General features: G+C 41.4%; 1 protein-coding gene and 1 long non-coding RNA gene across 3 annotated transcripts in view; both read left to right on the top strand.

Annotated features, from left to right (window-relative positions):
- The first annotated feature begins 6,593 nt into the window (after positions 1–6,593).
- On the top strand, positions 6,594–7,169 carry LOC107388234 (uncharacterized). The gene is made up of 3 exons (XR_001573292.3): positions 6,594–6,749; positions 6,833–6,904; positions 6,981–7,169. It is a non-coding gene; the product is annotated as an uncharacterized lncRNA (long non-coding RNA).
- A 7,296-nt stretch (positions 7,170–14,465) lies between these two features.
- The window catches only part of sh3bp1 (SH3-domain binding protein 1), a 23,927-nt gene continuing 13,720 nt past the window's right edge, over positions 14,466–24,672 (top strand). For both annotated transcript variants that reach the window (XM_054749022.2, XM_015963675.3), the window contains exons 1-11: positions 14,466–14,657; positions 19,433–19,478; positions 22,561–22,665; positions 22,740–22,816; positions 22,910–23,021; positions 23,675–23,751; positions 23,836–23,923; positions 24,019–24,087; positions 24,162–24,252; positions 24,314–24,450; positions 24,529–24,640. In XM_054749022.2, coding sequence (XP_054604997.1) covers positions 14,605–14,657; positions 19,433–19,478; positions 22,561–22,665; positions 22,740–22,816; positions 22,910–23,021; positions 23,675–23,751; positions 23,836–23,923; positions 24,019–24,087; positions 24,162–24,252; positions 24,314–24,450; positions 24,529–24,640 — 967 coding nt within the window. In that variant the 5' untranslated portion in view covers positions 14,466–14,604. The remainder of the gene's footprint in view (positions 14,658–19,432; positions 19,479–22,560; positions 22,666–22,739; positions 22,817–22,909; positions 23,022–23,674; positions 23,752–23,835; positions 23,924–24,018; positions 24,088–24,161; positions 24,253–24,313; positions 24,451–24,528; positions 24,641–24,672) is intronic.

Genomic DNA, 24,672 nt, shown 5'->3' with positions numbered 1-24,672 from the left:
CTCCTCTCCTCCGCTTCCCTCTGTTGTCTCATGTCCTCCCTGATCAGGTCAAGGAGCTCATCAGCCCTTCTCCTTTTTCTCCCTGATGAGGAGTCCGGCTTCCTTCCACCACTGTCCCTGTCCTCTGTCTCACCCACTGCTGCACTTGGCCCTGGAGTGTCCTCGGGAATGGAAGCAATAAGGACAGGAGGCATAGTGGAAGGCCTCTGTCCCAACACCTCGTCCATGGGGACAAACCAGGGCCAGGTTTCAGCAGTGAGCTTTCCGCTGACTCCCTCTCCTGACCCTGTATACTTGCAGTCCTACAGACAAAGGGAATTAGAATTACAAGGCTTTATTGTCATTTAACAACAGAGAACACTGTGGGCATAATGAAATTACAGATGCTCCTTAAAGGTACTGGTTCTGGATGAGAATAGAGAGGAATAGAAGAACAAAGTCAGATTATAAATCATAGTTGATAAAACATGCAAGAAACAATATTTTAATTTATCAACATGGGAGATGAAAATTGTGTTCTGTGTTTTTTTCCGCCTAAAATTAAATTAAAAACATCAGTAATGTGGTTTCTTAAAAATTAACTTAAACATTAAACTTAGTTTTCGTTATTTTTGGCGTTCGTTACATGATTACATAAAATGCAAGCTCTTTTACGGTGAGTTTTTTTTTATTAGACTTTCAAGCAAGTTTACGGTGGGGTGTTAACCTTAAAACAAATGATGAGAAGCTTTATTCGCTAAATAAACACACACACACACACACACACACACACACACACACACACACACACACACACACGGGAATTATGATGGGACCACCATACAAGCTCGTTCTCGCTGATTTCTGCTTAAAATGTACTTATACAAACGACAATTGTCAATAAACAGAACCGCTTTCAGCTTAGTTTTCTACCGCTATTTTCTTTTGAAAAGCCTGCTGGGATCAAGCTAGTTTACGGTGGTTTTTTTCCTATTAAACATTCAAGCTGGTTTTCGGTGGGGCATGTTTTAGCCTTAAATTACATGAAAAAAAAACAATTTTCGGTATTAGATCTTATATAAAACACAAACCAAAAGTGCCCAGACACGTATTTTATTTTTTTGACCGCTATTTTTTTAACTAACTTACATTTTAAGCTGTACTGCTGTCCTGCTCAGTCCGCCGTTGTTGCGAGTGTCGAGTCCAGCGGCCGGCGTGCAAAGCATGCTGGGATACCCTTGCTCCTGTGAGGATCCATCAGACCTGACACCTGTCTGTCGGGTAGCGACAAGACCCAACTATGGCAAGCCAAAACCGTCACAATACGCCACTTTCCCAACCCGTCTAGGTAAGAAATGGCGAAAAAAACGCCGTTTGATGTGCCAAGACTGTGGCAAGCCAAAACCGTCACAATACGCCACTTTCCCAACCCGTCTAGTTAAGAAATGGCGAAAAAACGCCGTTTGATGTGCCAAGACGTCGTAAAATACGGCGAAAACTCTGCCAGAACGCCGTAATTTACGCCGTTCTGAACGGTCCCGTAGAACGCCCGTAAAATACGCCGTTTTTTCCGGACATTGAACGCCGTTTTTTACGTCACCCTAATCCCAGACGCGTTCTCTGTGTGGGTGGCGTAAAATACGGCGTTTGGTACGGACATTGAACGCCGCTTTTTTCGCCGTTCTGTGACATAAAACGCCGCTTTTAACGCCACTTTGTGACAGTTTTAACGCGTTTAAAATTCAACTTTACTCTCATTTATGCAGAGCCCTCCCCATGGGTTTCTCATCCACTTAATTTAAACTCCAGTGACCCAATGAAAGACGAGGAGGTTGAGGCAGCACTAATTCATCCCAGATTCGCCGGGCTGTCGGGCTGTGCGGATTGCTGTTTTCTAATACAACTCGGCTCTGTTTCAACTAATTTCACTGTATTGAAAAAGCCTTGAAATGTAGTAATATTATCAACAATGTGTCAACATTATTATTTTTTCTGTCCACCTGTAAAAGGCAGAAACGCTGTTTCAGTCAGACCTGATGATTACTTAAAAGTGTGGCTGCCGTATCAGTCTGTCCTCGTGGCTCGTGAGTCCAGCTGAAACATCAGTGCTCTTTCTGTCCAAAACTCCATTCTTCTTAAGTTCATCCACTTTCAGTATTTACTATTGTGACAGTGTGTGTGTGTGTGTGTGTGTGTGTGTGTGTGTGTGTGTGTGTGTGTGTGTGTGTGTGTGTGTGTGTGTGTGTGTGCTGTCGCAACGTCCCGATTGATCATGCGCCCTGCCTACTTGGCCAAGGGTTATGTTCCTTTGGCTGACTGGTTAGAGCATATGACTCTCGCCCGGGAGTCTGGGGATCGAATCCCGCCCGAGCCCTCGTTTATCCACCTGGCCACACTATTGTTTTTTTTTTTTTAACGACTGTTATACTTGTCTTACAGGAGCTTCTGAAGATGTTCTGTCTTGCTTCTCCATCATCACTCTCCAGCTCCTCAGACCAGCCACTCCAGAACCTTCCCAGATCCAGGATGAGACCACTTTAATTAAAGTTTGAAACATGTCTGCTTGTTGTTCTCCTATAGAAGCCTTAAACTAGAATTTGCTAATGAGCTTTCTTGGCTAAAATATGCTCTTAAATGTTTTTATTTACATAATCAAGAAACACGTTTTTCATTGCTGCTTCACCAAGACATGACTGAAAATGTCCTCATGATCCTGAAACGCTGGTTAAAACAAATTACTTTTAACCTCTTATAGAACAAACGTGTCTGTTGATGATTATGCCACTATACTGAAGCACCTGCATACTTGCTACCGATTTGCTAACTTTCTGTAATATTTGATATTTAAGTTGAAAACATGAAATGCTGTAACACAAATTCCAAATGTTCTAGTTGAGCACTTGTTTCTAATCAACTAATCATTATTTCTGTGATTAGTCAGGTTTTTCCTTTTCAATAAACACATGGAAAAATTACAATTATCTTACTGAAAAATGGTTTAACAGTGTTGCACATGTATAATAATCTGCACTGGTTTTCACAGTTACGGCATTCTTCAAACTATAATAATAAAATAAAGTGAAAAGATATTTACATTTGATTACTTCAAGTTCCTACATTTTATGCATCGATACTGTAAATGGCTGTTTACTAAGGCATACAAAGTCAGTGCCTGTACACAGGTAGTTTGCTTGTAAATCTACATATTTCTGTTCTATATGATCCTGTATTCTTCATTAATGCTACTTACAAATCCACGAGTCTGTAGAATTGCCTTGTTTATTTGAGCAGGTATTGAACAATCCTTTTAGTTATTAACAAGTTGAGTGTGTGCTTAAGAGGAGTTTAAAAGTGTTAGCCTTAGAAAGTAGAGGAGCCTCTCCCACAAACCACATTTTTTAAATGTAGGACTTTACGGAGTGTGCTGAAAGACAACAATGAGGCTGATCATCTCCATTTTTACAGGAGGCAACCCCCTGCTTACTAGGCAAGAACCCGTATGAGAACATTCCATGTGCAGCTAAAGATCTGTAAACTAAATAATGTCTGGAAACCACCAGGGACCAGGCCCAAAAGCATCACTTCAAAGACCTGACAGTCTGATCTGCTTTGTGTCATAAGGTGCAAACACGAGAAACCTTTTTAACATCCAGAGATTCTTACAGAAGGAACAACTCCAGCTGATATGTTGCATTCATTCGATGTCTTCCTAAATCTATATCTAATTATAAATTTGTAAATATTTTTCATAAATTGTAGTGCTCAAAACCTAAAGAGACAGTTGCTTCAGTCGATCTGTTCTGCTTCTGCAGCCAGACACTAAGCCAATCCAATAAAAGTACAGGCACTGACTTTGTATGCCTTAGTAAACAGCCATTTACAGTATCGATGCATAAAATGTAAATAGTAGGAACTTGAAGTAATCAATTGTAAATATCTTTTCACTTTATTTTATTATTATAGTTTGAAGAATGCCGTAACTGTGAAAACCAGTGCAGATTATTATACATGTGCAACACTGTTAAACCATTTTTCAGTAAGATAATTGTAATTTTTCCATGTGTTTATTGAAAAGGAAAAAGCTGACTAATCACAGAAATAATGATTAGTTGATTAGAAACAAGTGCTCAACTAGAACATTTGGAATTTGTGTTACAGCAGTTCATGTTTTCAACTTAAATATCAAATATTACAGAAAGTTAGCAAATCGGTAGCAAGTATGCAGGTGCTTCAGTATAGTGGCATAATCATCAACAGACACGTTTGTTTTATAAGAGGTTAAAAGTAATTTGTTTTAACCAGCGTTTCAGGATCATGAGGACATTTTCAGTCATGTCTTGGTGAAGCAGCAATGAAAAACGTGTTTCTTGATTATGTAAATAAAAACATTTAAGAGCATATTTTAGCCAAGAAAGCTCATTAGCAAATTCTAGTTTAAGGCTTCTATAGGAGAACAACAAGCAGACATGTTTCAAACTTTAATTAAAGTGCTCTGATCCTGGATCTGGGAAGGTTCTGGAGTGGCTGGTCTGAGGAGCTGGAGAGTGATGATGGAGAAGCAAGACAGAACATCTTCAGAAGCTCCTGTAAGACAAGTATAACAGTCGTTAAAAAAAAACGAAAAAAAAAACAATAGTGTGGCCAGGTGGATAAATGAGGGCTCGGGCGGGATTCGAACCCCAGACTCCCGGGTGAGAGTCATACGCTCTAACCAGTCAGCCAAAGGAACATTCCCTTGACCAATTAGCCAGGGCGCATGATCAATCGGGACGTTGCGACAGCACACACACACACACACACACACACACACACACACACACACACACACACACACACACACACACACACACACACACACACACACACACACACACACACACACACACACACACACACACACACACACCACACCACACACACACACACACACACACACACTGTCACAATAGTAAATACTGAAAGTGGATGAACTTAAGAAGAATGGAGTTTTGGACAGAAAGAGCACTGAGTTTCAGCTGGACTCACGAGCCACGAGGACAGACTGATACGGCAGCCACACTTTTAAGTAATCATCAGGTCTGACTGAAACAGCGTTTCTGCCTTTTACAGGTGGACAGAAAAAATAATAATGTTGACACATTGTTGATAATATTACTACATTTCAAGGCTTTTTCAATACAGTGAAATTAGTTGAAACAGAGCCGAGTTGTATTAGAAAACAGCAATCCGCACAGCCCGACAGCCCGGCGAATCTGGGATGAATTAGTGCTGCCTCAACCTCCTCGTCTTTCATTGGGTCACTGAAGTTTAAATTAAGTGGATGAGAAACCCATGGGGAGGGCTCTGCATAAATGAGAGTAAAGTTGAATTTTAAACGCGTTAAAACTGTCACAAAGTGGCGTTAAAAGCGGCGTTTTATGTCACAGAACGGCGAAAAAAGCGGCGTTCAATGTCCGTACCAAACGCCGTATTTTACGCCACCCACACAGAGAACGCGTCTGGGATTAGGGTGACGTAAAAAACGGCGTTCAATGTCCGGAAAAAACGGCGTATTTTACGGGCGTTCTACGGGACCGTTCAGAACGGCGTAAATTACGGCGTTCTGGCAGAGTTTTCGCCGTATTTTACGACGTCTTGGCACATCAAACGGCGTTTTTTTCGCCATTTCTTAACTAGACGGGTTGGGAAAGTGGCGTATTGTGACGGTTTTGGCTTGCCATATTGCGCTTCCGTATTTTTCAACCGGCAACATACTACTCCCGTTCGCGCTGAGTGGTCAGAATGACTATTTGTACGCGTTTGCTGCAAGACCTCCCAATAATAATGGTTAACGATGTACACCGAATCTTTCTTGCCTCGTCCGAAACGCCAAAATCAAATATGGACAAAGCTTGTATTGTATGTGCCCGGCTACATACACAGCTGTGAAGGTAAGCTAACTTCTGCTCTGAGTTACTGAAGATGCTACATGCTAGCTCTCTACTAGCCTAAGTTAACACAACAAGGAAACGTTATTGGAGTGATAAGTTAATGTCATGGGTGTTTTTTGTGTCTGAAATGAAAAACCATAATTTATATGTTAATGTCAGTTTTAATCAAGCAGTCAGGAGAGGTCACGGTTAGGTCCGAGTGTTTCAGGTCAATGAAAAACCAGAAGCCCCACTGTCTGAGTGTAGGGAAACGTTACCCTGCAGGTTCAGGGCAGGATTGATTCAGGTTCAAAAGAAGACTGTTCATGTTTTTAAACGTCACATTTTTGCGAGTCATATCATTGCATTTGGTTTGGTAACAGGTTAATGACATGCCTGAACTGCGTGTGTCATGTGGTATCAGAGATAAAATGTGTCCCAGAAAGACTATAGTAAGTAAAGTTTGTATACATAGCATGTCACAGAAAGTCAGACATTTGATCACTCGCAGAAGCACAACATTGTTTACAGTTATTTTATTTTTTTCCATTACTTGAGTTAAGTGAACTCATAAAATGAGTTAAGTGAACTCATAAAATGAGTTAAGTGAAGTTAATCATCAATGTTTGTCTCTCCTTAAATGCAGTTGTACTCTAACGAATATTCTGTGTTGTAACAGATTGTGCTAAGGGATTCAAAGCCGGTGGGGGTGCCAGTGTACGTGTGGCTGGTGCAGCCTTGTGATGTCATGTGGCAACTCAACTCTACCAGACGGCACATTTCTCCCAGCTGAAACTTACCCCCCCCCCAGTGTTGAGCTGCACAGAAACTGAACAACAGCGGCACGAAACGGGGACCAAGGTTACAATCTTTTAATTATACCTTTATTATGTGTATACATATTTCTGTTATAACCTTTAAACTTGTTTTTATTTGGAAACAAGGTATTAAACCAGGTCCCGTTAATGACATGGTCATCATATCAGCCAGACCAAGAGAGAGGAGACCGGTAGAAGGTATGTTTTTCTTTCTGTACTCCATGCACACACACACATGCACACACCCCATTTGACTTTTGTTTTTCTTCCCCAGAAGCAGTTTGTAAAAAGGAGTCAGCTTCCCCAATGACAGACAGCTTCGTTCTGAAGGTGCAGGAGGCGTACCACGGACTTGGGACAGATGAGGCTCCGGTGATAACAACCATGGCTGTCTCTGGTGATGTACCTCTGGGTGGGTCCACGTTTGGTTCGGTGCAGGAGGGAAGCGGGCCATCTTACCAACTACCAGTGAGGACGGCCCCCAGGACGCGTCCACACAAAGACAACCCTTCTCTCCCACAACTGTCACTCTCTCATTATGGACTGGGACCCTCTGCATGTGCATTTGTGTTTGCTGAACATCATCATTTCACATCCCTCACAACATCATTGGGGAAATCATACAAAGCTGAGAACAGGACACAATCGCAGAGTTTCTGTGTGGAGGGGCACCAACTAAGGCAGGGGTCGGCAACCCGCGGCTCTTTCTTCCATCTGATGCGGCTCACTGCTTGTAAACTAATTAACAAATGTTTAATTACAATGCATTTTATTTTACTGCATTCATTTTTTATCTGTAGCCAATTCGAAATTGAAAGATTGTGTGTGTAAACCTGAACAGGTCACCTGCTTGTGCGTAATCAAATGTCTCTATAGGTGCTTTCTGTGCTGAAGAGGATATGAGATTCTGGACTGTTCCTCAGACAGCCTCATGGATGCGTCGCAGTGTTGGAGGCAGGAACAAGCGCTATTCAGCCAAAGTTTCATAATCAGGGAACATTTTTTAAGTGACAAGTCTCTGAGAGACCGGGTTTAGAAAACAGAATCTTTCTGCATAGTTCTGGTTCTGCTAAGCGCTGCAAGCCCCCGATCTGTTTTCAGCTTGCTGTCCACCATACGCATGCGCTGACAGCGAGCTGCGCTGAGCTCAGTGTCCATCTCAGATGTTCTGATGATGGGAATCTTTTCCTGACTGATGGATGTAGCTACCTCCACGATGTGCGTAACGATTAAAAAGTCACCGCATCTGCAGGCTTGAGGTTTCTCCGTCAAAATAAATACAGGAAATATCCAGTCAGTGCGAACCCTGTCATTTAACCGTTTGACCTTCTTGTGAAGATTGTTGCAAACAGAAACATTAAATCTGATGAACACCAGAGCCACGCACACCGCTCCGTTATCTCCGTTAGTGTAAATGAGGGGAATAAACTGATTGGATCCTTACCTTTTCAACAACGTTTAATGCAAAGTTTAGTTCAGTACAAAGATTAATTACAACAGTCCAATGAGACAGAGCCTGGATTTGTATTCAGAACAGTTATGTGTGACTCCTCAAAAAGCATCACCTGCTCAACGATTAAAACCACTAGCAGGGTGAAAAATATCTAAATATTGTATCACGGACGGGCTACAACTTTTGGATCAATTTTATACAAACTGTTCTATTAATTATCTCCTGTTGAAAGATAAATTTGAGGTACATGAGCAACTGGCATTGGTTGCTGTCACCTGTTGTGATTGGTTAAAGCAGCTCTCTGCTATCTGAGGGCAGGCCCCGCCCACAACGCCGCGGCTCCCAGTGTTTATTGTGGGAAATGGGTAATAATGGCTCTTTGATGAGAAAAGGTTGCCGACCCCTGAACTAAGGAGATGCCACATCACTTCTACAAAATTTAGATGTGTGTCACACCAGGGCAGAAGGTTCTGCTGAGAACCTTGTGAAACGACTTGTGGGGGCAAGTAGTCAGACTGATGACAAATGTTGGGGTCTCGCTTTGGAGCCTACAGCCATCGAGGAGCACTGCAAGGTAAGAGAGGTAAACCACTACCCATGTGGGGTCCTGATCCACGCTGAGGCACCATGGATGGGTTCAGCACCAGATGGGATTATGTATGATCCAGAGGGCAGCCTGAGTGTGGCCTGTTGGAAATGAAATGCCCAAATGTGTGTAGCTTTGTGGACTTATGCTCAGAAAAGTTGTACACACACTGTGGCGTTCTCATCCTTATTACTGGCAGGTCGGGGGACAAAGGCTGAGTGTTCTGACTTTGTTGTTTACACCACAGATGACATGTTTATTCAGCGAGTTCCCGTGACATGAAAGTCATACAGACACTTTTGTAATGTTTTGATTGCAGTTTGAACGTAAAGACTTACTGTGAAGCAAATTCAGTTGAACTCTGCAGTGAAATTAAATATTTCTGCATTTTCTTGTTTGTGGTGTTTACTTTGCTAGATGAGTAATCATTTTTAAATGACTTCTGTTTAGTTTCAAAAGATTAGATTTAAATTAAATGAATTAAAGAAGACTAAACAAAAACATAACTTATTTTAATTTACCACAGAAGTATTTGAAACCATAAACTTTCAATTTATTTTATTACAAAACCATTTTAAACACATAAACTTAAGAATTCATACAAATACACATTTAAGCATGACATAGGGGTTTAAAAAAATTAAGAACTCTTGTCAATTGAGAAATTAATCATAACTTTATTGCAAAGGTTATGTAAAGGTATCACATCTCAGGCCCTCACCATATATATGTTATTAAATAACATATATTTTATTTAATAACATATATATGTTATTACTGTGGAAACATTTTAGGCAGGTGTGGAAAATGCTGAAAATAATGCTTTCAAAAATAGAAGTGTTATTCATTTTCATCAGTCAGCAAAAATCAGTCAGTGAACCTACTAGAAATGTAAATCTACATTCAGTGTGATCACCCATTGACTCAAGCACAACGCCAATTCTTCTAGGTACACTTGAATGCAGGTGATGGAAGAACTGGGTTGGTATGTTGTTCCAGACATCTTGGAGAACAGCAGAGAGGAAACCTGATAAAAAGAAAATGGCTATTCTGACAGTAACACCCCCGTAGAAAGTGGACAGCAGAAAATCAGAAACTTATTTTGACTGTTTGGATTACAATGATATATTTTACCACATTATTAGCTCTACATGTCCACAGTGAGTTAAATTATAGTGCCATAAAACCATTTTACTGTGATGTGAGCAACAATCGCCAGAATGGCAGCCGTCAAACTGACTGCTGGCGGGAGAAAAAAGCACAAAATGAAGAAAACAATACACACAGATTAAAAACACAGCCTTCATACGCTGATAGACCAATATATATATAATACACAACCAGTTCACGTGTTTCACACACAAGAGATGCACACCTAACCCTTCATTCAGGGTTTTGTTGGTTGATGAAAATTAACAAACAACACTTCCATTTTGAAAACATTTATTTACTGCATATTTTTCAACCCTGCCTAAAATTTTGCACTGTACTGGATAAGTATTTTAATGGAAATAATAGCATGGAAATACTGTGAAAGACTGGCAACCTGTCCAGGGTGTAACCCGACAGTATGCTCAGATACTGCTGGAGACAGGCACCAGAAACACACACACACACACACACACACACACACACACAGCGTTGGACTGGGGCCAAAATTTGGCCCTGGCATTTTTATGAACCGTCGGCCCTCGGCAGGGAAGGTTGCTGCTCGCGACTCGTCTATCCCGCCAAATGTGGGGGAGGCGCGGTGTGTTGTGTGTGCTGCTCGCGGACTTGTCTCTATAACCGCATGTGAGACGGGGGGTTGGTTTAGGACGGCCCAAGCTGGGCAACTGGCCCACTTGGCTAAGCGCAGGCGCGCAGATAGGGTGAAAACTATCTTTCTGTGAATAAAAAAGTATCAAATCGGTGAGCTTATAAGTTATTTCCTTAATGAAAATATATTTTGCTTTGAGCAACTTTTCAATATTTTTAATGTAGTTATTAGTATTTGAGATAAATTAGCAAGATAAGTGACTTAATACATTTAATATATTTCTAAAACATAACACTTATTTGTATCTTGTAAAGCCAAGTAGCCTTTATTCTGGACTCAGTACAATTCACCAAAAGTAAAGAGACATTATTCAGATGAAGTAAGCACAAGATAACTTACTGGAAGAAACAGAATTATCATGGGAACCAGAACAAGAGAGCCTGATAACAGTCAAGTGAAAATAATAATTAAAAAGTGTAATATGTATGTATAATAGAAATACAAATATATTAGAATTAGTGTAACTCACTGTGATCCAAACAATAAATCAGCCACAGCTGATTAGCAATCATGAAATGAGGTCTGGGATTTTTAAGGTTCATTCTTTTATTACATTTTTTTCTTAGATCTGTTAAAAGGTCACCATGGCAGCCTGTGTGTCTTCAACGTCGGCTACACAAAGCAGCAAGTGTACATACGAAGTACCTGTCTTAACCACTTCATGTATGGTTTTGTACTTTAAACAGCTAGGCCAAACCTGTTATTTTTTTCTCCATAGATATTTGGACCATTGGAGACAGCTACGTGAGGCGTGGTGCCCAGAGAGCTGCAGAGACCCTCGGAGACATCCTTGTTCTCCCTGACTTTTGTGTCTCCTGGTTCGGTTGGGGCGGACTGAGATGAAAAGACCTTCTCCCCTTCTTTTCCCCCCCTATCCCACCCCTTCTTTATTAAACCACCAAATGGTTCCCGAGCGCGGATGTGTCTGCAGCTCACCGCTCCCCCAGGGGATGGGTCAAATGCGGAGAACAAATTTTGCACACACATCAGTGTGTGTGACAACTAATGGGACTTTAACTTTAACTTTAACCTTTTCCACTCCCTGCGAGGAAGAGCAGCTCCTGATGTCCTTCTCATCCACCGTGACGGCAATGACATGGGGGTGGTCAGCAGTGTGAAGCTGGTCAACATGATGGAGGACCTGCACCGGCTTCACCTTCCACACCCTCATATGATGATCATCATGTCATCCATCACCCAAAGGTGTAGCTGGAGGGCAGGTGTAAAACCTGCTAAAACTGAGAAGGCCAGGAGGTTTGTCAACAGTGTTATGGCTACACTTATTTCTAGCTTAAATGGTGCCGTTGTTGTGCATCCTCACATCAGACATGACAGTCCAGGGACATTTTTGTCAGACAAAGTTCATTTCACAAATAGGGGAAATTATATTTTTTTTAACTAATATTGCCGATTGTCTTAATGGCCAGCTCCAAAAGCAGTGAAAGACTTCCAGGTGGGAGTCTCGCTGCTTTTGAATTTGGCCTTTAGGACAGATTTATTTTCAGGCAAACAGAATAAACGTATCCCTGACTGTTATAGCTAATGTGTTGTTGATATAATTTATCTATAGCCATAACACTGTTGACAATTCTGTTCTTCCTTCACAACCCAATGTTCCACTCACTCTGCAGCTCTCTGGGCCCCTTTTATTATTTTATGTTATTTTTTAAATGTACCGACACTTTGTGTCCTGTTATTTTATGAAATCTAATGTAAAAAAATAAATGTTTTTGCTCAATTACTGGAATTTCCTTGCTTAAGACAAAAAGGAGGGAAGAATCATTTATGCCAAGTTATTTCTACAACAGGTCCCTTTTAAGTCCAACAGTTTCTTAGCAGCCAATAGAAATGTGTTCTTTACTAACTTTACTTGGTTTAAAAATCTTACTAAAATAAACCTTAGAGGCTGCCGTATTGCAAAACCCAATCATACTTGTTATGTATCCAAGTAAATATTAGCTTTGTAGATATTTTTACAGATAGATAATCATATATGTGTATAAAAAAACATAAACTTAAATAATTTGTCATTCTTTATTGAAAAACAACAAAATACAGGTATACAGAAAGTGTGGGAAAATGATAATGTGAAAGTATTGCTCTTTAAATTTAATACTATTTACCTTTAAAAAGAAAAACTCTAAAAATGTCCTGTACAGCAATATGACAGAAGAACGGTGGTCTGTCTGTCAGAATGTCCTGAACAGATTTGCTCTATCAAGAGGAGCTTTTTGTGTACGAGGTCCACCTTGAATAAAAATGTATGTTATTGTAATATTGCTTTGGGTTATGTATTGCCAAATTTGCATGCAAATGCTGGACCAATCTGGAATAAAGAGGGTTGATAGAGGACAAACAAGTAAATAAGAGAGAAATATAAAAACAACTAGGAAATCAACATAAAAAAACAGCAACCAGCTGCTGCACCTGTAAAGAAACATTTCTAAGAATCATCAAGAAAACGTGGCATGAACAACAAACATCAACAAGCATGTGTCCGTGCGTGTGCTGGGATATGAAGTGTGAGACCTCCAAGGATCAGGTGCACTCTGGAGCCGCCCCAAGCACCAGGAAACCAGCAGCCACCACAGAGCACAGAACCAACTCAGACCACCTCCCAGACAGACGAGCACCTTGCTACAGATAACTCAGCAAGGCCACATCCAGAACCGGGCTGACAGGTCATGGGCCACAGCTTAGTTGCAATAATTTTATTTAGACCAAAACATGATGGATTTCTGGTCATAACAAGGTTGATGCTGAAGTTCGAAGTGAACCCTAGCTCTCACTAAGCGTGTTGTATTGAGTTGTTTTATAATGAGATACTATCTCATAATAACAAGATACTATCTCATAACAATGAGATACTAAGCCATAATCATGAGATACTAAGTCATAATTATGAGATAGTATTTTATATAATAAGATACTATATCATAATAATGAGATGATAAGTAATTATTAAGAGATACTCAGTCATATTTATGAGATACTATCTCGTAATAACAAGATACTATCTCATAATAATGAGATATTAAGTCATGATTATGAGATATCTCATAAAGGTAAGATTCTAAGTCATAAGGATGAGATACTATGTCATGATTAACATATACTATCTCATAACAATTAGATATTAAGTCATAATTATGAGATACTATCAAATAATAATTAGATACTAAGTCATAGTCATGGGCTAGTGAGATATTTTTTATTATCTGAGTGGCGGGATTAGGCTTCCACAGAAACCAACATGCAAAGATGACAAAACATAAAACTGTGATTTGGTCTTTTCCACTATCCATCCATTTTCTTTACCCGCTTGTTCTTGCAGGGTCGCGGGGGTCTAGTGCGCCTTTTCCACTACTGGTGTTCAATTGGGTTAAAAAAATGTAATAGATACTGTTTTTGTTTGAATCTTACTCTTGAGTCTGAATCAGAATTAGATAATTTAAGATTAAAAATCTTACGTTTTTTTATTGTTAGGCAAGAATCATGTTACAAGAAGTGTGGAGTTTCCGCTTTAGACATTTCACATCCGTTTAACTCTTTAGCATGCTGACAGTATTTACAGAAGTGCTAACAGAGAAAGGGATTACAAGCCTTAAGGCTGTTCTCCTTGCCTGCACAGTCAGAGAGAAGAGAACCACACGTTCTACATATGACTTTACTCATCCTTCACAGTCAGACATGCATTAGTGGAGGGCTTTTCTAAACGCAAAATCATGGTGCCACAGAACTTCAGGGGCTGACGTTTCATCGGTGCAACTTCCTCATTTGCAAATTTTTGTTGCATGTGACCTAGAAGCACACTCCTGAAACAAGAACAAAAACCTGACAGGCAAAACACACACACACACACACACACACACACACACACACACACACACACACACACACACACACACACACACACACGCATAAAATCCTCCACCAGGAGAGCTGTAGGCACCTCACCTACCTGGACCTTCTAAACCCTGATGAGGCTGTGTGGACAGGGCTGGAGCAGGATTCCTAGTGGGGCTGAAGAATAGAAAAGCATGATGCTCCGGCAGTCTCTGAGCATCTTCAAGCAGCTCGGATCAGTGACAAAGTAAGCCTGTACTAGCTATAACAGTAGAAATGGAATCATGTACGCTGTTGTGTGCCACGTTTGTGTATATTTTTAAGTTGTTTGAACCCCAGCGTGTCACTGGAAGAGTAGTAGAAGTGAATGTGACTTGTTGTCTGTTTGATAAGTCAAACAACTCAAGCAACAGCAGGTCACATCAGGTTTAAGCTGCATGACTCCATTTGAACTGGACTTGGTCCAGATATCATAATCCAGCAGCCATCATGGACTCTGCAGAAGAAGGTTTCATTTATTGCTTTGAGGAAATTCTCGCTCTGTCCATGATTTCATTTTTAGTGCGAGTGAAGCTGCTGTTAGTCACTGCTGCTTGTTCCTCTTGAAAGTGATACGTTTGGGTTAAGTATTGGGGGGAGGGGGTTCAAGTCATGGTTTGGGTCGGCTTGTACTTTTTTTTGTTCTGTGATGATGAAACCTGAACATAAAAGAACTCCTTAAATTACCCCGGTTAGAAAACATGTGGGAGCCACCAACTTCACACCTTCCTCTGTTGAGTGTGTGCAGCAGGACTTTAGTGGTTTGGTTGCAGGCAGTGCAGCCTTCCTCTGTGACGCACTTTTCTTTAATACTGAACTACGTGCATCTGCAGCAGAGACATGTGGGCTCCACATATCACACATGCCAATTTGCAATGATGCCCTGAGCTTCAGCCGTGCACACACACACACCAAGAACATCACCTTTTCTTGTTTTTATTTTAAAAAAAAACTACATTTCCTCTTCCCATGTGAAAATAAGAAGGAGGAAGTTGTTTATGCTTCAGACCAGCTCAGAATATATCCTTTAAACCTTCAGATGTCTTTTCAGGAGGAAATCGTTTGCACCTCATGTGTGCTGACGCTCATGTGGTCCCTCCATGAATGGGACTGGGCTTCCTTTAGGTGGAACAGCAAGCATGACGATGTTCACCAGAGAAGAGTTATTTAGAGAGGCAGAGCCTAAACAAGCTGATGTGCTAAATGAGATCATGTTCTTCTGACCATAACTAAGATAGGTTTCCTATTAGTGTCCTTTGCTCTTGATACCAAACTCTCAAAACTTCATCAGCCCACTCCCTCCATGCTTCACATGTCTTTTGTTTCTCACCTCTGAAAGCAGACAGATGAAGTTTCAGAGCAGAGGAGGTGCAAAGTGGGAGACTGATGTTTTCAATGTCAGAAACAGCTGTGAGATCAGTAGATTAGTGCAACCCTGTCACTCTAAGGGTTGCATCAGTGCAAAAACACCACATGTTAGTTAGATTTTAATATTTTATGAGAACAAACAGGAAGATTCAGAGGTGGACAGATGCCCTTTGATCTGTTTGTCTTTCAGTTTGTTGACAGAGACAGAGATAAGGAAAGTTTGTGGTAAAAAGTTCTCAGAATTTACGTCTACATAAAAAAAAGGCTATTAAATACAAAGAACAAAAAGGTACACACACACACACACGTGCACACACACATCTAGTTCATTTACAAAACATTTTCGATCGAAATCACCAAATTTTATTTTGAAAATTTCCAAAAATGGAATTGCATTTTGTTTTACAAATGAGCTCATGTCTACATAAACAGCCAGTTCTCATTATGTACAGAAGCCTATTAGGGCCACTAGTCAGAATGTCACTACAACAGCTGAAATCCTATTTCCAGAAAAATGTCTAAAGTAAGCTGTTTGAAGATTTGTGAAGGAAGCAATGTTTATTGTGTTCCTGAACCCTCCAAAAAGCTTATTAGTATTGTTTTATAATAAAACTCCACTAGTTTATATTGTGTTTGAGACTCTTATTGTGAAGGATTTAAGGAAGTTGTGCTGAAGATGCTGCTACAAGAGCACATATAGGGACTAGCTCCATTCAATAGGCGGCCCACTGGCCCATTGCCCAGATACCTCTTCGTAATTTTTTTATTTAATTGCTGCAACTTAATTGTAAGTGTGATCGTTAACGTTTTGCAATATTTTAAGGCAAGTATTTATTTGCCATTTATGCTGCTAGTGGAAAGTTTACAACAGCAGTTTCTTGGGAAAACAAGTCACAAAAGAGAGGAGACATATGGTTGACAGTGAAAATAAAAAAATTAAGTGACATCTGGACTGTTAAGTCCAAAAAGCTGAGGGAAACCCATATGCCTTGTCCATCGTGTCATTTGCTCAGTAGATGGAGAATACAATTTACGGAGGCTTTTCTAGACAACTCACCAACAGACTCAGCGAATCAACAAACAAAAATAAAGAAACTGACTCTAAACTATCAGCAAAGTTGTGTGATTTTCACTTGGAACCCTACATTAACATCTCTGAATTGTGTGCATACTGACTAAAAAGAAAAGACAATGGCACAATACAAGAGATGGATGAGCAGCCCACTGGCAAAAGTATGGGGAGAACAAAAGATACACACACACACACAAATCTAGATACACACAGATCTTTTTTCTCTGCATACAAAAGCCTTATGACGATTTGCCCCAACAAAAAGATCAAATTGAATATCCCTGCTTTAGATTTTAGAAATAGTTTTCTTTTTCATAATATTGTTGTTTTTTTACAATTTCCTCTGTACTTTCGTTTCTTTTCTTTCCTTTCCAGCTATTATGTTTTGATTTTTACCAGACATTTAAATTGCAGTTGTATTTCATCACTTCCTCTTATTTATTTCCTCCTCTCAGTGGCTCTGAACTATACTGAACATTGTGCATTATCACTAACTTTGTGGACTCTTCACAGCTTTACATTTTACGCTGTTTTTACACTGTTAGTACAAATGCCATGTCAGAGTGTTTCTGCTGCGTCTTTGGAAGCGTTGACATTTGATGTGCAGAGTTATCTGGGGTTGAAACATACCAATTCAGTTGACTTTTAATGAATTTGTAATTGAATTTGGTGTTTTTAATAATGTCATCATAGTGTGAAAACTTTAACTAAAAAAGCTTGAAAGAGTCACATCAGTCACTCGCATAAATGTATTAAAAAAGCAGCAAAATTATTTTTAAGAAGATGAAATCTGCTTTATGTCAAATTTTATTATAGTTATTCATTTTTCTGTGGGACGTATTTGCACCAAAAAAGAGTGATTAACAGGTTTGACTAAAATTTAATATAATTTTTGCTAAAGTAACAATGTATGGGTGAGTTTCACTAAAATATTGGGTTAGTGCTGGCGGGCTGTGTTGTCAGAATTCAACTCTGTTCCTTTAATCTGAAGTTTCTGAAGCTGCTTCTTACATATTTTCCAAACTTTTGACTGAAACCCACCCCAGGTGGTAAATATGTATAAACTGGATTAGCTAACAGCAGTGGTGGCGCCGGCAGGGGGGGTGGGGGGGGGGGCTATAGCTACCCCTGAATTAGTCATTACACCCCATAACACCCCCAAGTAAATATTAGATTTTTTTTTTTACAATTTAATTTTAATTTAACGTGTGGGTGTGATAATATTTAACGTACAAAACAAAAATAATCAGTAAATTATCTTATAGATAGTAAAAACTTAAACCAAAACAGGAAATTGATGTTAACCTTTGACCTCATTTTCCACCTGCGAGTGAAAGGTAGAGCTAGTGGTAAAATGGATCAGTTTTTGTTGCCCAAATCAGTGGCGGCTCCAGAATTTTTTTTCTGCAGGTGCTAGGAAGGAGCTAGTCTTTTTATTGAGGGTGCTATGAAGGAAGTGGTCATGCGTACCCATTGTACTCTAAAACACTTTCAACACTAGCAGATACACATGCGTGCACAAAACCTCAACAACACCTGAAACAATCATTAATATACATCATAAACATATGAACAATCGCTGACTTTTCCATGAAGTCATAAACGCATACAGCCACACAGAAAACCATCTATAGTGTTGCAAGGTTAGCTAATGTTAGCGTTAGCATTTCCAGCGGCAAAACCCTCGACTACTGCAGCGGTTGAGGGTCGACTCTCTTCATCCAGATCCGTAGGTTTTTGTGGGTCTGAGATCACTTCCAAACATTCATTCGTTTCTGACTGAACCCGTGGAAACGTGGGCAACAAAAACTGATCCATTTTACCACTAGCTTTACCTTTCACTCGTTCGCAGGTGGAAAATGAGGTCAAAGGTTAACATCAATTTCCTGTTGTGGTTTAAGTTTTTACTATCTATATGATAATTTACTGATTATTTTTGTTTTGTATGTTAAATATTATCACATCCAAACGTTAAATTAAAATTAGTTTGTAAAAACAAAGAAAAATCTAATACTTACTTGGGGGTGCTATGGGGGTGCAATGGCTAATCCAGGGGTAGCTATAGCGCCCCCTAGCACCCCCCTGGCTCCGCCACTGGCCCAAATTTCCACAGGTTCAGTCAGAAACGAATGAATGTTTGGAAGTGATCTCAGACCCACAAAAACCTACGAATCTGGATGAAGAGGGTCGACCCTCAACCACCGCAGCAGTCGAGGGTTTTGCCGCTGGTAATGCTAACACTAACGTTAGCTAACCTTGCAACACTATAGATGGTTTTCTGTGTGGCTGTATGTGTTTATGATTTCATGGAAAAGTCAGCGATTGTTCACATGTTTATGATGTATATTAATGATTGTTTCAGGTGTTGTTGAGGTGTTGTGCACGCATATGTATCTGCTAGTGTTGAAGGTGTTTTAGAGAACAATAGGTACGCATGACCACTTCCTTCATAGCACCCTCAATAAAAAGACTAGCTCCTTCATAGCACCCGCAGAAAAAAGTTTCTGGAGCCGCCACTGGCTAACAAACATGTTGCTTTACAGCAGGTCACAAGATGCCACAGACCTTCTACACGAAGACCTTGTTGTGGTGAGCCTTTTACCTATTTTCTGACATCATGATTGATTTCAAACACCTTAAAGAGACAATGTGAAGTTTTTGCCATTATTCTCTGGAAACATCCATCAAAACTCTATTGGCGGAACTATTGGCAACTCTGTAACATAACCGTTAAAATCAGGTCTAATGCACATGAGTGCTGGTCTGAGTTTCTGGTTAGACCTATGGGTTAGACGCTACGTTTCCTTCTACAGGAGCTTGTGAGGACAAAACGCATTTTCTGATCCCCTTGCACCTACAGGAAGTTTAAATGAAGAGCTCTATGAACACAGTGAGCACCTGCAGCTAGGTGTACAGTGATCCCTCGCTACTTCGCGGTTCGTTTATCGCGGATTCACAACTTCGCAGATTTTTTCTTTGGAGCCTTATTCAAGGGAAATTCGCAGATTTGCGGTATTTTTCACCGATTCGCGGTATTTTTCTATGCGAAATATCAAGAAATTCCTGTTTTTTTTCATCAATTTCATCATAAAATGCACTTTTTGTAATAAAATTATAAAAAATCCAAGTAAAAGATTTTTTTCTTGAGTTTTACCCACAAAAAGAGAATGTGATCATACGATAATTCAATATAGTACTGTACTGTAAATATGGTGTCCCTACTTCACGGATTTTCACCTATCGCGGCCAGGTCTGGAACGCATCTACCGCGATAAACGAGGGATCACTGTAGCTACAGGAAAATCTTTGTTAACATCTTCGTGCACATGCACGAGTGGCTGTGTAGCAAAAACAAATATGGCCTGCTATTAATACACAACATACATTTTCACAAGAGTTTAGGGGCAAAATTACATCCACAGACCGGCGGAGGATTAGAAAGAAGCCTAAAATCTGTATTGATGACAAAATTGAAGTTTTTAAATGTTTGCTTGAGCTCTGGGGTGTGTTGTTTTCACAAATCTGCTGGGGAGACATTTATTCATTTTTAACAGAAAACTTTGGACCATTCACTCATTAAAATGAAAAGCGTTCAGAAGTCTGGAGGCCTACGATAATTTTTTTGAAGGAAACTTGGGCCGATCTTCTGCAAAACAGAAGCTTGTGGTCGTTCTAATAGTGGGAATCGGCCCCGAAGAGCAGAGTTGCAATGCAATTGCGGGTTGAAACACTTGAATCAGAACATAAAAACTGCATGAAAATGGATGTTTTTAAAACATCTTCTCTGATTAATAAATACTTAGTCACAAGGACTTGCCATGATCAAAATTAGCCTCACAAACTTTATTATATATATATATATATATATATATATATATATATATATATATCCATCCATTTTCATCCGCTTACCCGAAGTCGGGTCGCGGGGGCAGTAGCCTAAGTCGCGAGGCCCAGACTTCCCTCTCCCCAGCCACTTGGGCCAGCTCCTCCGGGGGAATCCCAAGGTGTTCCCTGGCCAGGTGAGAGACATAGTCCCTCCACCGTGTCCTGGGTCTACCTTTAGGTCTCCTCCCGGTTGGACGTGCCCAGAAAACCTCACCAGGGAGGCATCCAGGAGACATCCTGACCAGATGCCCGAGCCACCTCAACTGGCTCCTCTCGATGTGGAGGAGCAGCGGGTCTACTCCGAGCCCCTCCTGAATGACCGAGCTTCTCACCCTATCTCTAAGGGAGAACCCAGCCACTCTGCGGAGAAAACTCATTTCGGCCGCTTGTATCCGTGATCTCGTTCTTTCGGTCACTACCCAAAGCTCATGACCATAGGTGAGGGTAGGAACGTAGATCGACCGGTAAATCGAGAGCTTCGCCTTCTGACTCAGCTCTCTCTTCACCACGACAGACCGGTACAACGCCCGCATCACTGCAGATGCAGCACAAATCCACCTATCGATCTCATGCTCCAGCTTTCCCTCACTCGTGAACAAGACCCCAAGATACTTAAACTCCTCCACTTGGGGCAGGACCTCATCCCTGACCCAGAGAAGGCATTCTACCCTTTTCTGAATCAAAACCATGGTCTCAGATTTAGAGGAGTTGATTATCATCCCAGCTGCTTCACACTCGGCTGTGAACCACTCCAGCAAAAGCTGAAGATCACGTTCTGATGAAGCCAACAGGACCACATCATCTGCAAAAAGCAGAGACCTAATCCTCAGGCCACCAAAACGGATGCCCTCCACACCTTGGCTGCACCTAGAAATCCTGTCCATGAAGGTTATGAACAGAATCAGTGACAAAGGGCAGCCTTGGCGGAGTCCAACTCTCACTGGGAACGAGCCCGACTTACTGCCGTCAATGCGGACCAAGCTCTGACACCGGTCATGCAGGGACCTAACAGCCCATATCAGAGGGCCTGGTACACCATACTCCCGGAGTACCCCCCACAGGGCGCCCCGAGGGACGCGTTCAAATGACTTCTCCCAATCCACAAAACACATGGAGACTGGTTAGGCAAATTCTCACGCACCCTCCAGATCCCCCTAAGGGTATGGTAAATGGTAGATGGCCTGTATTTGATATAGTGCCTTCTAGAGTCCTGGAACCCCCCAAGGCGCTTTACAACACAATGAGTCATTCACCCATTCACACACACATTCACACACTGGTGGGGATGAGCTATGATGTAGCCACAGCTGCCCTGGGGCGCACTGACAGAGGCGAGGCTGCCGAGCACTGGCGCCACCGGTCCCTCCGACCACCACCAGCAGGCAACGTGTGTTAAGTGTCTTGCCCAAGGACACAACGACAGCAACAGACTGAGTGGGGCTCGAGCCTGCAACCTTCCGATTACGGGGCGAGCACTTAACTCCTGTGCCACCATCGCCCACTTATAGAGCTGGTCCAGTGTTCCACGGCCAGGACGAAAACCACATTGCTCCTCCTGAATCTGAGGCTCAACCATCCGATGGACCCTCCTCTCCAGAACCCTGAATAGACCCTGAATATATATGTACTATACACACACACACATATATATATATATATATATATATATATATATATATATATATATATATATATATACCAAAATACAATAAAATTACATTATAAAAACTGACCATAGTAATGTTTATCTGTATGTTTTTACCTTTTTACTGACTAATTGGAGGTGGAGCAGCGGGTGGAGCCGGCCAAGAAGGCAGCTCAGGTCCTCCATAAGAAGCTGCAAGGCTGCATGCAGAGTCAGCCGGGGCTGGAGGCTGAGAAAAGAATGGTACAAGGAAGCTATATCTGCAAGATGTTAGTAATTCTTTGTTATTATAAAAACAAAAATGTTCTTATGTGCAGAAAAAGCTTCCTCTGATGCTGCTGTCTATCAGCATGGCTGAAAGCCTCAAAGACTTTGATGCAGAGTCCTCAATCAGGTGACAGGTTTGATCTGCTGCTGTTATCCCTCCATCCATTTCCTCTCATTCTGCGGATCCCAGTGGTTTTACACCTGTGTGTCTGTGTTACAGGAGAGTCCTGGAGATGTGCTGCTTCATGGAGAAGATGCTAGCCAACATGCTGGCAGACTTTGAGATGAAGGTGGAGAAGGAAGTGGTGGAGCCACTCAATAAGCTCAGTGAGGTAGTGATGCTAGTGCTGCATGCTGCAGAGTCACCACAGATATCCCATAAACCACTGGACAGGTTTGAATGATACTCCAGGAGTCAACCCAATTCAAAATGGCAACCAGAGCTAATCAGCCTTAGTGAGCTTTGGATTCAGACTGGACCACCAGCACTTTGATTCTAGTTGTTCTGTTATAGATCTGCTGCTGTGTTTGGACCATTGTTCTGTTCTATGACCCAGTTTGGTCCAAACTTCAGCTTTCAGACTCACATTAGGCTCTAGAGAACTTTGATCTACAGAGGAGTTCCTGATGGACTCAGAGGCTGTAAGGAGCCCAAACCATCAGCTCTCCACCACCGTGCTGATAGCTGGGATCAGCTTGGTTCTGATAGGCTGTATTTAGTTTGCACCAAACATGACCCAGTGCATTATGGGTAAACATCTCTACCTTGGTTTAATCTGCCTGATGAACATCATTCCAGAAGTCTTCTAGTTCATTTAGATAAAACATTATAAACCAAAGGAGGTTTTTATCCCACAACCCTTCCAAACAAACCTTGCTTCAGTCAGTCCTAACATGACCTTTAACCTCTAGCCTGATGCCTGGAGGCTAAAGAACCTGAGATGAACTTCTCAGGTTTTAAGTCTAAAGTCAGTTTTCCTTTTAGGAGGATTTACCAGAGATTCTGAAGAACAAGAAGCAGTTTGCAAAGCTGACTACAGACTGGAACAATGCCAGAATCAGGTGAGTGGCCCACCCTCCGGAAAGAGCGTATGTTCATGAGCTACAATATCAAGTGTGTGTGTGTGTGTGTGTGTGTGTTTACAGGAGTCAGGCTAGCACTGGCCCACAGGCAAAGCAGGATGGGCTCAGGGAGGAATTGGAAGAAGCATGGAGGAGGTTAGAGAGTATCAAGGTATCAGAATTTCCTGTGATCACATGATCTGCTGCAGGTTTAATGAGAGTTTGTTGTCTTCCTGACCCCTCCTCACCTGTTCTCTGTCTCCATAGGACCAATACTCTGCTGACCTGTATCACTTTGCAACTAAAGAAAACGACTACGCTAACTATTTCATCCGTGTGAGTTGCAACAAGTGTGTCATAACCCAAATCTTCCGTTTGGTATTTTTTAACCATCACACTTGTTTTATCAGCTTCTTGAGCTGCAGGCAGAATACCACAAAAACTCTCACGATTTCCTGGACAAAACCATCAGCGAGCTCAAAGAGAACCACAGTCAGAATGGTGAGCATGCTTTGGGCCGGTGTTGATAAGCACGTGTTCATAAGTGTGTGTGATTCTGCAGAGCCAGCACTAAGCCTCTCCAACCAGAAGGTCTACGGGGAACCTCTACTCTCACATCTGTCTCAGAGCAGCAGAGAGATCGCTGCTCCCATCCAGGAGTGCATCCAGATGCTGCTGGAAACAGGAATGAGAGAAGAGGTAGAACTACTTCCTGTCTCCATGTTGCTGCTCAGGCACTCCCCATGGTTGTTCCTCTCAATGCTTGTCTCTCTGTAGGGTTTGTTTCGGCTTGCAGCAGCAGCCACCGTGGTGAAGAGGCTGAAGATCTGCTTGGATCAGGGAACGGTGGACCACAGCGAGTTCAGCATGGACCCTCACGCTGTCGCCGGTACAGATGCACACATCTGGCTTTGACTTGAC

The sequence above is a fragment of the Nothobranchius furzeri genome, chromosome 16 (genome assembly GCF_043380555.1).
Source record: "Nothobranchius furzeri strain GRZ-AD chromosome 16, NfurGRZ-RIMD1, whole genome shotgun sequence".
In the NCBI taxonomy this organism is placed as follows: domain Eukaryota; kingdom Metazoa; phylum Chordata; class Actinopteri; order Cyprinodontiformes; family Nothobranchiidae; genus Nothobranchius; species Nothobranchius furzeri.
Note: the sequence above shows the minus strand (reverse complement) of the source record. Positions and strands in the feature narration are given on the sequence as shown.